The 17,439-nt window shown below is 29.4% G+C and overlaps 1 protein-coding gene across 1 annotated transcript in view; it reads right to left on the reverse strand.

The window, feature by feature from the left end:
- The window catches only part of LOC114275334 (ABC transporter G family member 29), a 28,925-nt gene extending 11,708 nt beyond the window's left edge, over nt 1–17,217 (reverse strand). The window contains exons 1-11 of the mRNA XM_082925439.1: nt 16,521–17,217; nt 11,895–12,104; nt 10,862–10,946; nt 10,448–10,607; nt 10,254–10,330; nt 10,048–10,101; nt 6,217–6,307; nt 3,877–4,178; nt 1,188–1,786; nt 764–924; nt 396–505 (exon numbers count right to left, since the gene is read on the reverse strand). Coding sequence (XP_082781565.1) covers nt 396–505; nt 764–924; nt 1,188–1,786; nt 3,877–4,178; nt 6,217–6,307; nt 10,048–10,101; nt 10,254–10,330; nt 10,448–10,607; nt 10,862–10,946; nt 11,895–12,104; nt 16,521–16,876 — 2,205 coding nt within the window. The 5' untranslated portion in view covers nt 16,877–17,217. The remainder of the gene's footprint in view (nt 1–395; nt 506–763; nt 925–1,187; nt 1,787–3,876; nt 4,179–6,216; nt 6,308–10,047; nt 10,102–10,253; nt 10,331–10,447; nt 10,608–10,861; nt 10,947–11,894; nt 12,105–16,520) is intronic.
- Between the last annotated feature and the right edge of the window lie 222 nt (nt 17,218–17,439).

Below are 17,439 nucleotides of genomic sequence, written 5' to 3' on the forward strand. Positions count from 1 at the left end.
TACTCTCTTTTCTGAATGATAATTTGTAATGATTTTGACCTTGTTGCTAAGAAATAACACTCAAAAGAAAAAGAAAGCAATACAAACTATTAATATAACTCAAGGAAGAGAGATTTTTTTGTACTGAATAATTATGTGTATAAAACATAATACAAAGCTCCTTTTATATATTAAGTGGAAAGCATAAGTTAGGAACAACACCACAAATAGAAATTTATTCAGAAAAGTGTGTAGAATGCAGTGCTAGTATTCATCTGGATGGGGGACACAATCCATCAAGGAGAACCGCAATACTATGAATATTGCATTTTCGACATTTTTCTAAGAAATTTTCCTATATATGTAGCATTATGGTAGAAAAAGGAAGAACATGTAACATAGTATAAACTTCATACCAGTTTGTTCATCCACCTTGGAGCAAACATCTCATTTACAGCCAAAGCATTGAAACCATAGGACATCGGCGATAGCCAATAACCCCACTTCCACCACTTTGGAATTTGACCTGTCACGCAGGAAACAATTCAAAAAAATAACTTGCAGTAATGGAAATTGTTGTTGACTCCTGTAGCTGTCTTCCATTAGTTTGAAACTATACATATGGTTCAGTAGGAACAATTCAACCACAAAAACATCATTACCTAGCACTTTTGTTTATTTATTTATTATTTTCTGGGTTTGGATTTTGGATTTGTGAAAAGTAATGAAAAGAGAAGAAAATAGAACATGTGTTTTTACAATTATTATTTGCAGTTGGACTAACCTTTAGGAAGGATGAAACCACCAAGAAGAAACACAAGGAGGGCAGTTAGAGCTCCACCGGTGTTGGTAAGGATCATGGTCCTACCAACACCAGCCGTTAGTCTGAACATCCCAGCAGCCGTTTGTTGGACTAGAAACACCACCAACAATTGCTTGAAGAACCTAAAAAATAAAAATAAAAAATACCCTGCAAGGTTAGTTCCCATTTTCACAGGCATAGTACACAACAATGCTCAATTCTACAATGAACATAGAAATCGATGACAGTCACAGAATCGGACACAGAATACACATGAATAGACAAGATGTCACAAGACTTGTTAGTGGGTTTCAATTTTCAAAAATCTTATTCGTCTGCAGACATTTTGTGACTAGTTCTTTGAACAATTTATGAGTACGTAGGCTTATTCGCCAATTATAGTTACCTGCTGGCTTCAGGTGCAAATCCAATGGCATAATATGTCATAACCATCCAAACAATGGACTCGAACACCGATATCGGTATCCGAAGCAGAAAATTTGGAAGGGTGAAAGCCCAAGGTGGATGGAAAAATAGGTCCCTTTGCTTGTAAAACACAGGAAGTCTTTGTACGGTAAGGGCCATTTCAGCAAAACCGTTGAACATGTTGACGATCATGCTGAACAAAAGTGCACCAACATAGATAGCCCCATCTTCCTCATTCCTAGTGTGCATTTGAGTCCTTATGAACACTGTCGACGCGATGATCGCTACGATGATTATTTGAACAGTCTTGAACACATAGATGAAAGAGTTTCTCTTGATCAACAACCATTCCTTCTCAAAACATGCCTTGAGGAGTTCAATCTTGGGGACTGAGTATTTTTTGTAGACAAGAGCAGCATTGTGGCTTTGGGTCTTATCATAAGGGACCGATACCTCATTTTCCAGCCTCAGGCCCACATAGAAACTCTTGAATCGGTTTGCAAACTCGGTGACGGATATGTATTGGTATGGTTTACTTTTGTCGGCCCAATACTGTTCTTGGTTCTTCCTTGAGGTCACCTGTGACAAATTTCACAAACTTTAGCATGGGCTTTTCCAAAATGCATACACTTGGAAAGTTATTTATCAAATCAAAGTTCTTTTCAATCTTCAAGTCATGGCTTATTTTTTTTAATTTTTTTTTTAAATGTGGTTCGCAATATATTAAATGAAGTCGTGTTTTCACAAAATCACATGACTTATTGGGAAAAAAAACTTTAAAAAAATGTATGGCCATGAAAATAAAGTTTTAAAAACACATGGGTTTGGAAGAAATAATTTTTTTGGGGTTCTTCATGTCATCATAATTTGAATTGGAATGCGGTTTATTCATTTATTTTAGAGTAAATTAAAAATACATTCCCTAAAGTTTGTTTGTAAAACAAATGGCTCCTTGTGATTTTAAAATTTACAGTCCACCTTTTAAAATTTCTAATTTCATAACAAATGATTCATTTTATTAATAAGTTATCAAATCAATTAACAATATTTAATAATATCATAAATATATTTCAATTAATAATTCAAGTAATTTTATTACTATATAGGAGAGTAGTTAGGAATTTTATTTTTAGAGTTAATTCTTTAAATACAAAATTCTGTCGATAGGATATTTGTAATTTTTCAAATCCAAAGGGGCAATCCGTATGCAAATCTCAAGGTTATATTTGTAATTTATCCTTTTATTTTAATAATTAAAAAAATAGTTTTGAATTTAAATTTTACAAGACAATGTTAAAAGAGTTTCCAAGTGAGAATGGGGTCTAACTAAAATAATAATAATAATAATAATGCAACGGTGATACTACGTGGTGATCCTACATCACATTGACACGTAATATTACCATTTAATAATATTTTACGTAGATTATTATAAAAATTATAGTTAAATCTTAAAAGTGAGATTCATACTTCATTTGTAGTTTGTTATTAGTTGATAATATCATGTATCAATGATGACATAGTATTACTATAATATTAAATTTTTACCTGTTAGGCTCAATTAAGATGGAGCAATGGTACATGTAGTGAAATTCTTGCTAAAAATCTTATTAAAAAAATGTGCCCAAACATCATTACTTTTTTTGATTACTAATCATATTTGATCTCCTACACTTTTAATAAAATCTTTAGTAAGAGTATTAGTATTTATAGAATTATTTATTAACACATGCTGTGGCATGAGCTACCAAATTACTTCCTCGGTCGCATTTTGATAGTCCCTTTTAAAAAAAAGTTAACTTTTTAACTTATAAGTAATCATTATATTTAAATTCAAAATTTATAGTAATAATTCTAACGGTACCCTTCGATTCTCATTTTAAAATTTATTTGTAATTATTTATAAAGAATAATTTTGGAAACTTCAAAATTTAAAGATTTGACTTTTCAAAAGTGGACCTACATTTTGGGATAGCAAAAAAAAAATGGGATAATGTATTAACAAAATGGGACTGAGGGAGTAAAATGGTTTCATTGTGTGATTAGGCTTGTCTGGTATAGTCTTTTGTTAATTAAAAATTAATAATTAGAAAATAAAATTAAAAATAACTTTCTCCGTAACTTTCAGATAATTAGGGTTTTCCAACTTATTTAAATTATTTATGTCTGATAAGTTATAAACAGAAAATATACCTAGTATAAAAGTAAGAAAAATAAGGGCAAATTACATATACCCCTTGAGGTTTGGCTAAATTACAGATACCCCCTGAGGTTTGAGAAATTACGAATTCTTCCCTGAATGTTATATTTGCATAAGAAATTAGGGGGTAATTTGTTATGAAATATAAACCTCAGGGGGCAAATTGTTATGAAAATACAAACCTCAGGGAGCGGGATGTAATTTCTGAAACCTCAGGGGGTATCTGTAATTTAGCTAAACCTCGAAGGAGGTATATGTAATTTGCCCGAAAAATAATTCATCCACATAATTTTCCCCCCTCTCCCAAATCCTCGCAAATGACATGACAAGTAAATTTTGAAAACTTTACCTACATTCCAATATTCTCTCAAAACTCTCCTTACATACATTTTGTCTTGTCGCCTTATTCAAGAGATTTTAGAAGAGAAAATTTGTGTGGATATGTAGCAATTCATATAAACCCCATTACCTCTTGGAGAAAATCAGCGGTTCCTTTTCTGTCGGGGCATTTGAATCCGCAACACTCAAAGAAGTCAAGAACGTGGTCTCGTGGACCTTGATAGACAATCTGGCCTTCAGATAAGAAGATGATATCATCAAAGAGATTGAAGGTCTCAGGAGCGGGCTGGAGTAGGGACATGAAGATGGTGGCCTCAGTGAGGTGCACAATCTGCTGCAAGCACTTCAGTATTTGAAATGTTGTCGACGTATCTAGGCCCGTTGATATCTCATCCATAAACAATGTTTTTGTGGGCCCAACAATCATTTCTCCTGTGTTATGGCAATATCAAAATGCTATTCACACTGTTTCGTTTTACTTTTTAAAATCATTTTTTAGTTTTCATGTTTTGTTGTTTTTAGTATTTTTTTCATATATATATAGATATAAATAAATATTAGATACATCTAATTTAAATATATTTAAAAAGTAAAATATTTGGAAATAAATCTAAGAAGAATTCGATAAATACAAAAAATAAAAAATAAGAAATGTATTAAGTTTTTGTATTTTTTTATATTTAGTGATTTTTTTAAACAAATTATATATTTTTTAGGTGTATTTAGATAAGTGGGTCTAAAAAGTTTTTTATTTTCTAAAATTGATAATTTTTTTAGACATTTATTTATTTAGACATTTATAATTTTATATATTAACAATTTGACCATAAAAGCCTAACAAGTACCTATTACATGATCATCATCCAACCACATAATAAAAATTAATTTGGTAAAATAAATAAATAAATAAATGTCTAAAAAATTTATTAATTTTACATAATTTTATTTTTGGTGTGTAGAAATTATTTTTAAAAATTCAAAAATATTTTTTTGACATTTATTTTTGTAAAATTGGTTTATATTTTATCAAATTGACGATTTTGCCATTGAAATTGAGCAATGGTATATTCAATTATTCTTATTTAGAACAAAATTCAAAATTCAAGGTCAAATGTATTACAATTGAAAAATCAGGAGCAAGTGACACGAGCTCCAAACTATAGGGACTGTTAAGTGTAATTTGTCCCTATAAAAACATACAAATAGACCCTTTAAATTATTGAGAAGTATCACTTTACTTCTTAAACTATAAAAGTATACAAATTGATTTCCTAAATTATAAAAGCGTACAAATTGAACCTCTTAACAAAAGGGGTTAAAGTAAAACATGTCAATAATTTACGAGATTTATTTGTGCGTTTTTATAGTTTATAGGACAAAGTAATATTTCTTAATAATTTAAGAAATTCATTTATATGTTTTTATAATTTAAAGAGTTAAAATAATATTTTTTAATAATTAATTTTTCGTGTAATCCCTATTTATTCTCCTGTAATTACTTTCGTAGCGACTTGAAGAAAAAAAAAACCTTTGCTTAATAGGTCCATCATTAATCAAATGAAACATGTGCATTTGTACTCGTCTTCGTTGGTTGGCTCCAATTAGGTGCTTTCTTCTTTATTAAAATTGTTAAAATTGGAATGGTATGTAAGGATACATGTGAATCAAATTGTAGAATATGATTGAGAAATTGAAAGATTTTATTTTTAATACAAAATAAAATAAAAAATTATTAATAATAATAACGTATGTTAAGCAATTTAAAATCATTAAAGAAAAAAATTAATTTAATATAATACATCTTCTATATTAATATAAATTAAAGGAGGCTCTTGGAGAGGGAATTTATGGTCAAATTGTTAATATATAAATAGACAAATATACATATGATTAGCACACATGATGAGTGTACAATTTAAATAAATAATAAAAAATTAAATAATATCACAATATATGTATTGTTCAAGTGACTTTGTTTTTTAAAAGATTTAATATAACAGTATAGATATATAAGAGATAATAATAAGAAACAAATAAATTTTGTACATAATGACGTTGTATTTTCAGTCTTTTTATTTTAAAACAACACATAGATTACTATATATATTTTTTTAATTAAAAAAAAATATCACTTCTACATTTAATTGAAATTTGTGTATAAATTTTTTATTTATATACTAAATCTGTAAGTATAATGAAAATAGAGCGAGGCGAGGCATTGGTACCTTAATTTTAGAGCAAATGACCTTAGATTTTACATTAACAATAGAGAGATGGTCAAATGAAAAGGTATTACTTTTTTTCTTTGAAAAATATTAGGAATCCCAAATATTTTACCAAAGGTTTTATCAAATATTTCACATGAATTTCACACCCATGTGAGATATTTGATAAAATATTTAGGTTTTCTAATATTATTATTATTAAATTTTTTTTAATGACAAGTACGAAAAGGGTTAGGGGGATGAACCTGTTGTTACTCGTTTTTTTTGGCCTCCTGATATTCCTCGTTGCATTTCATCCCCAACAATGATGTCTCGACATATATCGAGTCCCAAAATCTGATTCGATTCAATTAAAAATCCGAAAAAAAAGAAGGCCACAAAACAGGCATACTTCAAGGGTTTAGGAGGATGTTATTGCTTTGTAGCTAGCATTCTATTTGGAAAATGTTACGGGGTATGTTAGAAGAAATATCAAATTTTCTATTAAATAAATGTTGAAATGTCTTATATGGTGTGGTGTAAAAATGTCATATTTAGATCAAGTTTGGCAACTCTTAAAAAAATTTAAAAAGTCAAAAAGTCATTATCGTATTTAAATCACATCATCTTTTTTAAGTCACATCACTTCTCTAACACATCACTTCAAACCCAACCCAAACCCAATCCATATTTCATAAAAAGTCAAAAAGTACACTTATTTAGTCTACCCAAACTTGGCCTTACACTTATATAAGACATTTAGTTATTTATTTAGTAAAAAATTTGAAATTTATAATATTTTTCAAATGTTATTACTTTGAGATTGAATAAGTAATTTACCTTTAGACAAAAAAATAAAAAAAAGGATAAATTTCATCAACAGTTCCTGTAGTTTTATTCGTATTTTAATTTGGTCTCTCTTATTTTAATTACAACACATTTGATTTTAAATTTTATAAATTGCGTCAATTAAAGACAATTGGGATAGGAGCTTAATTGAAAATCATCATATGTATTGCACATGATCACGTATCAAGGATAAAATTGACAATTTATACTTACCACTTCCTTACAAATCAAAACCAGTCATTTTTATTTGAGAAAAGTTAGGAATTATGAAAGATTTATGATTCTTCAATTACCTTGATTAGTGTCTGGTACTTTATTCTAAGTATAATTTAACGATCATAAAATTTTGATGATTATTTTCGTAAAATGTTTTTCTTGAGACCTAATATTGTTGTTTTTATTATGCAGCTCAACACACCCAATCCTACAATTCATCTTCTTTTACATATCGCTGCGAAATCAATCGCTCCATAACACTCCCTCCTCCACCCACCACCGGTACACCACCCTACCTCCTCCACCTGCCATCCCACAACACCACAAACCCCTCCTCCACTTGCCACCCCGCACCACCAAAAACAGCCTCCTCCACCACCACACCAACAAACCCACCCCTCTCCTCCCCCACCAAACTAATCCACCTTCTCCACCACCAGCCAACACTATGCAGTCACTCACTCCATTCGCCTCCCAGCCACCATATCAAATTAATGAAACAACAAATCAATTTGAGAGGGAAAAAAAAAATAAAAAAGAAGGAAAAAAAGAAAAAAAAACAGAGGTGGTTAACTTCATAGGAAATTTGACCAATTTACCATCTTTGGTGAAAGAGTCTGTTGGGTGTATGGTTGATGAGGCCAATTCGTTATGGAGGTGGGTTTGTGTTGGGCGTACTCTCTCTCTCTCTCTCTCTCTCTCTCTCTGGAAGAAGTGGCTGTGTTGGGCATAGATTTATAATAGGTGTAGAAGGTGGGTTTTGACAGTGAATTTGTGATGATATTAGATGTGGGTTTTAAATGGTTTCAAAGGGGATGGGTTTAACAGAGTTAGAACATGTAGTGACAATACTTTCAGTGATGAAAAGTACACTTTTGGTGACTAAAAACACGTTGCTAAAAATCCTTTTTCTTGTAGTGACAATACAATTAAAATACAGAAGAAACAAGTTATTCACGGTGGCGGGTGTGGTGGGAAAGGCACAAGTTAAGTGGTTTGTTGGTGGCGTGGGATTAGCGGGTAGGTTGAAAGATTGGAGATGATGATGGTGAGCTGAGTCAACTCACTGGTTGATTCAGAATGAGCAAACACACTAACTGTGTTAGTTGAAGAATAGTTTTAATATCTATAATGCACCCAAAAATTGAACACGTTTATTGCATATGACCATTTTCTGTTGAAAAGTCAACCAACCGTTATCTATTGTCCTTAATTGGCACAAAATGAAAAATTTAAGGTTAAATATATTACAATTGAAATGATAGAGACTAAACTGAAGCTTGAGTGAAACTACAGAAACCATTGATGAAATTTATCCAAAAAAATAAATAAATAAAAAAGTTCACTAATCCAAGTCAAACAAAAGAAGAAGAAAGATATAAGGTCCTTTATTATCATTATCCACCAATTATAGTTGAAAAACAGAGTAGTTAAGAAGAATCATTGACGGGCCCAAAAAAAAACCCTTCCACTTGTTTTCAAATTTTCAAAAATAGTGTTAAACTTGTATGTGTATTTTCAAAACCTTTTTATTTTATTTTAGAAAGCTTGAAACTTGTCTTGTATTGGAAAGAGAGAAAAAGATGGAGCTATTAATATGGAGTAACATTAAATTTTTCCTTAATTACAGAATTGTGATATGGATCCTCGTGTAATGCACTATCCACACATGTGCACGGGTTTGGGGTGACTGTTGTGCCTTTGAAATGTATTATGGGTTTATTTTTATGATCTGAACCGTTGTTTTGTAGGATTTGTTGAGTACTTCAAGCCTACCAAAAATCATATTAATCGGATATCAATAACTATATGATCGAATTGCATATTTTTATACTATTTTTCAAAAGAAAAACTTCTTGTTTATTTTTTTGGTTATCAATCATATAGTTATTGGTATCCGACTAATATGATTTTTGGGAGGCATGAAGTACTCAACAAACCTTACAACATGAACGGTTCAGATTATAAAAATAAATCCATAATGCACCATAAAATGAGGCACAACAGTCACTACTGTGCCAAAGGCACAGCAGTAACCCCAATTCCTGCACGGACTTGGGTGCATGGTGTGAGCTATGGGCACTTTAGTGGTGCACTTTGCATGGACACATCGGTACAATAGGCCATGGTGGTGCTTTTCTATTTGCTATGGAAAGGTTGAGGTGATGATGTGGATCTGACGTGGCATGGTGACATAGAGCACAATAAGCTCCACATGACAATGACATGGTGTGCATCAATAGTGAGTTAGTCAACGCATTATATGACTGAGTGTCCGATTTGGAGGGATTTGAGCATAATGCAAATACCGACGTAAGAATCAAATTGCTCCAAATCGGACACCGATCGATTGATCAAATCTGGTTGCATGGTGTGCACTAACGTTGTTTGAGCATGATGTACACACTCGAGCATGGTATGCACTAATGATGCATCTTAGATCTAGAGCGTTTGCACTACTGACATTTGCAGATTTGATTATTTAGAAAGAACTGGACACAAAATATAGATGCGTGATAAAAAAATATTTGCATCTATAATTATGATTATATTTGCATCTATAATTGTAAACATTTGTCTCACATAGGTATATTTTGTCTAATTCCTTTTTGGCACATGGACATTTTGCCTTAATTATAGTTGGGAGATGTGTTGCTTTCACCCAAAGCCTTTTGCCTAATGGTTGTGTAATACCATTTTATGATGTGAGATTAAATTCATATACAGCGGAGTTTGAAACTTTTTTATGATAGTTTTTATTTCTCCTCCATTATGAGAGTTGTATGTAGTGGCTGTTGGGCTTCGGTTTAGGCTTGGTGATTAATTATTAGGTTTGGTGACTTTGTAGCTATTGTTGGGCTAGTAGTGATGTAAGATTTTTCATACTTATAATTACTCTCTTATCAATTATATATATATATATATATATATATGTTTTGCTTTCAATATTGATGCCTACTTCATTGCTTTAATTCAAAATGTTTTTGTTCACTTTTGAACAAAGTTATATTCTAAATAAATTTCCAACTTACCCTAAGGGTGTAGTCCGTTATGAGGCTGCTCTCAACTCCTTCCATTGCAGTTGCCTGATATATATATATATATATATATGAGCAAAAAAATAAATAAAATCAAAAAAATAAAATAATGCAATTTACATAATCATACAGTTAAGAGAATATTAAAAGAAAAACATAGTATATCAACTAAAACTATTTTGCATTCTTGCCATTATTACCTTCATGAAAAGATCAACGTCCGCCTCAGGAAGAATTCCGGCACTCCTCTCCCTCCTTGAAAGGTCCGTCAACAGTTCTATAGTTTGTTCATAAAAAATCGAATGTAAAAAATAAAAAAATACAAATTATTGAACTAGGAAAATTTTGAAATTGGATTACAAGCAAATGTTATGAGATTTGATTAATTAACTACCATATCGAGATCCGACCCCTTGGCACCTTGCTGAGAAATCTAGGGTTTCTTTTACCGTCATTTCTCCTAGATGAACATCATTTTGGCTAATGTACGCCGATGTCTTTTGTGGTACAAATTCATTGAGTTTGTGTCCGTTGTACGTGATTTCTCCTCTTACCTATTCCACATTAATTATAATTAAATGATCACAAAATGATTGCTAATAGTTGTAATCAATCGGACTAAATTAAGACAAAGTCAAATTGAGGATCAAAATCAAACCAATTAAAACTATAGGGATCAAAATAATTCAAGGACCAATATATGGAGACAATTGATGCAATTTGCCCAATGTTCTATTTACAGATATTGATGGTAGTGGTTACTAACACTTCACAAAAATTAAAATTTGTTTGGAGACTTGTGACTGACCTTCAAGCTTTGATCCAACTTTCCAGCCAATGCTAACAGAAGGGTTGTCTTCCCAGAGGATGGTGGACCTAATAGAAGTGTCATCCTATACCACGAGTAATCAGGGTCATATCAATATCCTAGTAGCATTTAGCTTCACCATAGGTAAAAGAAATTTTAGAAATACTAGCATTGTCTCAAATTGTTTCAAATTATTTGTTTGGCATGAAAAATAAAAATAAAAATAAAAAATAAAAAATGTATTCTCATGTGAAGATTTTTAATTTTCTTTCATAAATTAAAAGTTCTTAAAGAGATCTTTTAATTGATAAAAAAAAAATAAATATTAAACATATTAATTGAACATTATGTCTAGTGAACCCCATGCTGAATAATTGGATCTGCATCCATGCTTTGTGCCTTTATTGGTGTGTTTGTTAGCACATTTATTAGTGTCCCCAGCATTATTATAATACTTAAGCAATGAAGAATTTTTCATAAATTTTTGACTTCTTACCTAAAGCTATTTATTTATATAACACAATGTTCCACACATTAAAAGCTTGTGCGAGAACACTTCAATGCCTAAACAAGACAAATTAAAATACATTTTGAAAGTTATTAATTTGTTGAATTAGGTTTGAACTTTGCATTACCAGAAAGAATAAACAAATAAAAAGAAAAAAGAAACTACTAGGGCAAGCTCAACTTAATTAATTAAGTGTACTTTTTGATTTTTTACGAAAAGATATACAGAAAAGTAGAAAGGTAATGTGACCACATAAAGATAAAAAAATAAAAAGTATGTACTTATTAGGTGATGACAAACCACCCCTAAGTTTATAACCCGCTCAAAAGATAAACAAGTCAAATTAGAAAATTTTGAACTGGTTAAATTTTGAGGCTTAATTTGAACAAATGACTATTGAGCTCATTTATACCATACAAATTAAATTATATTAATATAGACCTATATATTATATTATGTAGAAGACAAATCATACAAAATTTGCTTGCATATATGTGAACTCCATAACTTGAGGAATTTACTTACCTTGAAGGTTTGATTATACCAGAGGCATCTTTCAAAATTGTGAGTTTTGTTCTCTCAGCCAATCTGATCCCAAGCAAACTCAAAGCTGACTCGGCAATGTTTCGGACTGAATTTGCGAGTGAGGGAAGAGCTCTATCACCGATGTAGCAATCCGATTCTATTCTTAAATTCTCAAACCTAACTTCTACAGTTGGAAGGTTTATCCCAACCCTGCAACCGCAATTCACAACTCAAAAAAGCTCATAATTTACTCAAACATGATACCTAAATTTCACTGTGAAATTGCACTAAACTCTATAAATTTAGCATAATTACATTGGATTTTTTATTCACATAACACTTGTTACCTAAAAAATTCATTAGTCATGTCGATGAAAAAATAATATTGTCATCTATTTTATATTGTTTATGTTTGTGTTTTCAGAATCTCTGTATTAATTTCAATCTCTTTAGTTGTGACTCGTATTAAAAAGGAGATCAATATAAATGTGTCAAAACTATAAACATTGCAATATTTTTTTGAGAAACCTCAATTTACCGAAATATGATTGTATATAAAAAATAATAATAATAATAATTTGAATTGTAAGAAAATTTAAATGAAAAGGCTCTGTTTGTTTTGCCATGAAATACAAAAATATTACCTATATTCCGTCGTTTGCTTGGCCAAAAAATAAGTAGAATATTTTCTTAAGTAAAATATTTTTAATCATAAAGCATAAAATTATTTATGTTTAAATTTTTTTTTATTTTATAATTTTTTCATCACAGTGGATACTAGACGTATATGTCAAGCCTCATTATTTTCATACACATACTGATCGTTTTTTATTCTCTCTCACTATATATATATATATATATATATATTATGATCGAGCAATTAATCAAAATTAGGTATTGAGATTGTTATTTTTGTTACATTCAATCTTTATCTTATTTTATATTTTCACACAGTTTGTATTAATTTTGGTCACTTCAATCATGACACATATTAAAAGAGAGATCAATATAATCATGTCAAAATTTTAAATTTTATAATATTTTTTCAAAACCTCAATTCACCGAAACATGAATGTATAACAAAATAATAATAATAAATTATTATTACCATTTTTGTTGTCGAAAATATTTTAACTGTTAATCAAACATCAAAAAATAAAAATAAAAGTTTATTTTTTATTAAAATTGTAAAATGTTTTAAAATATAATTTCTTTATTTGTAAATTGTGTACAAAAATTATGTTAGTAGTATTACAGTATCTAGTTTGTGATTTGGACAGACCTATGGATTCAACCAAAATTTGACACATAGATAGTGAAGTAATTGTGAAAAAAATTATAAACTGAATTAAAATATAATTACATAATATCAATAAGTGGAAACAAATTAATAATTTTTTTATAATATTATTATGAATATATATATATATATATATATATATATATATATATATATATAAGAGGAATACAAATGTAGGATACAAAAAAATAAAAGTGTTTGGTAGAGTTTTAAAATTATGATTTGAGAATAGAGTTATATTTTGAGTTTGTGAGTTTTAGAATTATGATTTGAAAAGAGAAAATTTGTTTGGTTATGAGTTTTGAAAAACAAATTGAATTGAATTTTGAATTTTTGATGTGATATATAAAATGAGAAAAGTTGTTTGGCTATGAGTTAATTCAAAAACTTATAACTCATAACTAAACACACAATTCAAAACTCTATTGAAAATTCTATTCAAAATTCATAACCAAATTCTTTTTAAAATTCAATTCAAAAAAATAATTTATATATTTGAAAAATATCAAAAAGAAATATAAATTTTTGTTTTCAAATAAAAGGTGCCGTTGGCAATTGCAAAAAAGAAAAGAAAAAAAAAAGTATACTGTTTCGGTCAACTGGCCGGACATCTAGGAGGATGTTCGGGCAAATAACCGGGTAGGCAAAAAATTCAAAATTGTGTGCTTCACCAAGCATGTTTTTAAAATATATTTTGAAATTGATTTGAAATCATAATTTAAAAACTCAAACCAAACATAACATTCAAATATAAATGTGAAATTAATTTTCGAAAGCTCTACCAAGCACATATTGATTCTCTCGAGCAAAAAACTGCCTCATGAAAAATGCTTGATTTGTTTTTTTGATTTGTTTTTAATGATATTCAAATGGGATAGTGACCAAAATTTATTATATGATGATGAGTGGTTGGATGAGAAAGACGTACCCTAATATATGATTGAATTGTTTAACAAATCTATTGGTTTGAACTCTTTCTTTTTTTTTTTTTTTTTTTGATGTAACTATTTCAACTGACAAATTCGCATTTCAAATTAGATAAAATCAAGTCAATGATTTTATCGATTTTATTCTTTACACCAACAGCTGTGTTTTTAGATTATAGATTTTAAAATAATAATAATAATGATAGTAATTTATATTTTTAAATTTTTATATAAATTCATAATCGTAACACAAATTTAGAAAAATTAAAATTTCGTACCAATTAGCACTATTGTTTTTTTTTTTTTGAATCCTAGTTTTATGGTCAACAATGCATATGTTTTGAAAAATTACTCAAAAACTATCTCAATAGACCACATTCAATCTAGGAGTGATCTTCATCAATCTAATTTTAAATTATATTACATATACACCGAATTTTTTAAACTAATTTTTGAAATAAAATTTTTAAATACATATAATTTCCCACTCTTTGGAAACAACTTGTTCTGATTCTTAACAGTGCTGGTTCGGATTGTGGGGTCCACCATACGTTTTACCCCGACGACCCAGTCATTCATTTTTTAGATTACAATGTATAAATCATTCATAAAAAAATCAAGTTCATCTGATAATTATAGTCACATTAATTTATGACATTTATTTGCAAAAAAATAAACAATAAATGTTATTTAAAAACTAGACCAACTAATTTTTGAAGATAAGTACAATAAATTAATGTGACTATGATTATCATGAATAATCTATATATTATAATCTAAAAAGTAAACGATTTAAATTATGCCAATAGAACTTGAGGTGGCCTATGGCTCAAACAAGTGCTTCTTTTTTGTTTATGTTCTTATTCATTTTAATGGTGGCGAGACGGCAACACAAACTATTTAGAAAAGAAAAATGCTTGGGAGCACTAATTAGTGCTCCCACTAATTAGGTGGCAGTGGGTCCCGCCATTAATGATGTGATGTTTTGGTCTTGGAGTTGTATTTTTTTTATTTTTTTTTAACTTTTTTAATGCATTAGTGCTATTAGTGGTGATGTTTTTAGTGGGATGAATCATTGTTGATTTAGAAAATTAGAATTATATTATTATTACTATATTGTCAATATGATAGAAAATTTTAACTTAATGATGATCGAATTTAACTCAACTCACTATAAAATAATAAAAAAAAATGCGTAAGGTCTAGACTTGAATATAAAGCTAATCATTGATCCAAAGTAGTTTGGTGGTCTTCACCTACTCCTTCCAATCGCCCACATGTGAAAAAACAAATGTTAATTAGAAAGAAAAAAATAATAATACTCCACGTCAACAAAATAAAATTATTTATAAAATTAAAGTAAAGATAGTGTTAAAAATGGGAAATTCTGAAGTGGTTCAAGATCATATCATTATGCTTCCGAACAATCATAATCAGCTAATTTTAATCAAAATGAACACTTTTACCTTTTTTAAGAGGTCTTCATTATGTGAAATTTTAGACCTTACTTTTATGTTGTGTTTAGTTAGGAGATTTGAGAAGGAATTTAAAAAATGAAAGAGAAAATGTGTGTGAAACTAGATTAAATGAATGTATATTTTATTTATATTTTACATACATTTTTCCTTTTCATTTCTAAATCCTTTAGAAAATCTCATAACCAAACACAGTATTAGTGAATTGCCATATCAGAATTATTAGAATTATTAATAGCATGGTCGTTCTACACCATCAAAAACAAAAACGGATTCACTCCAAATGTTTTTTCTTATTTTCCTTTTATTTAATTTAATTTTGTATATCTATATTAATTAGAGAAAATGTAGAGAACTAACTTATTAACCACCTCTTCCGATTATGATGGACCAACTCATTTTAAAATGTAGTCTTAAAACATCTTTTAAAAAATAGTAAATCCTGATCAAGTCAGATCTGGAATATCATTTTCTTGAGCTGGCTCATCAAAATTACTTACTAAAAATATTTATTATTATTATTATTATTATTATTATTATTATTATTATTATTTAGCTTAATTGTGTGTATGTATAAGGATAGAACTAAGAGAAAATTATAGAAGGCCATGACTCACCTATTTTGGTGAAAAATTTTATTTACCATTAATACTTATAAAATATATATCTTATTTTAAAAATAAAATAGCCACTTAGTATAAAAGTTATGTATCACATTTTTCTACCATCTTACATTATTTTTTTTTAATATTTTCTACCCAATTTCTTTTATCGTGTTAAAAATTACTTCTATAGTATTTAATTTTTTTTTTAATGTGTATATATAATTTATATATTATATTATATATACATGTATATTTGTTATATGGTTAAATATTTTTAATTGTCTTTGGCACTCCGATGATGAAATGTAGAGATAACTTACTTCTGAATTCGGTTTCTAAACTTTATCAAGAACTTCTCATTATCTTCCTCAGCAACCCTAAAAAGGCTATCAATGAGTTGTTGTCGATCATGCATATCAAGCTTTCTCACATCAATCTCTTTGTGCACAGCCACCTTATCTCCATTGTCTCCACTTTCCACAAAAGATTTGAGAATACTGGTTCGTAACCTGGAGTAGGTTGGCAACTTCTGAAGAGCTGCCCATCTCAGAGCTTCTTCGTCTTCTTCTGCACGACTAGTCCGCCAACTTGCACCAAACACATCTTCTATGCTCCTCCTTATGCTCCCACTTCTGCTGTTATTCCCGCTCAGCGCCTGCAATTTCTCCTCCTCCATCTTCTTCTTCTTTCTCTGAAAAATTAATCTTTTATCTATTTATGTATTTTTGGTGAGAATATGAGATTTACCCGGTCCATTTTAAATGAAAATAATGACAATCAAAAGATGGAAAAGAAAAGAAAAACATTGGAAAATTGAAGGGAAGTGATAACTTACTTGTTTGGGATTTCGCTGAAGGCTAGTTCGTTCTTTTATACACACAAACACATAGATAGAGAGAGAGAGAGAGAGGGGGGGGGGGGGGGGGGGTTGGGTTGTTGTTGGTGTTTGAAGGCTTAATTTGTTTTGGTTGAATAGAAACGAAGTAGGAATTTAAAGAACGTAACTTCAGTTCTCTTTGGATGCGTTGGTGGAGGGGAAATTCTAATAGGCACACCTGGTCAAACGTGTGTATTATATGTCCTTACTTATGCCAATTTTTTTAGTTAAAAAATTATTTTAGTTATGCTTTATGTTATGTTTAATTATGATATATATATTTTTTAATTATAATTCAGAAAGTATAAAGTTATGTTATTTTATTTTTTAGTTATAAGGTATATATGATACATCATTTGAAA

Source organism: Camellia sinensis, chromosome 4 (genome assembly GCF_055761805.1).
Source record: "Camellia sinensis isolate YWXY chromosome 4, ASM5576180v1, whole genome shotgun sequence".
NCBI classification, from domain to species: Eukaryota; Viridiplantae; Streptophyta; class Magnoliopsida; order Ericales; family Theaceae; genus Camellia; species Camellia sinensis.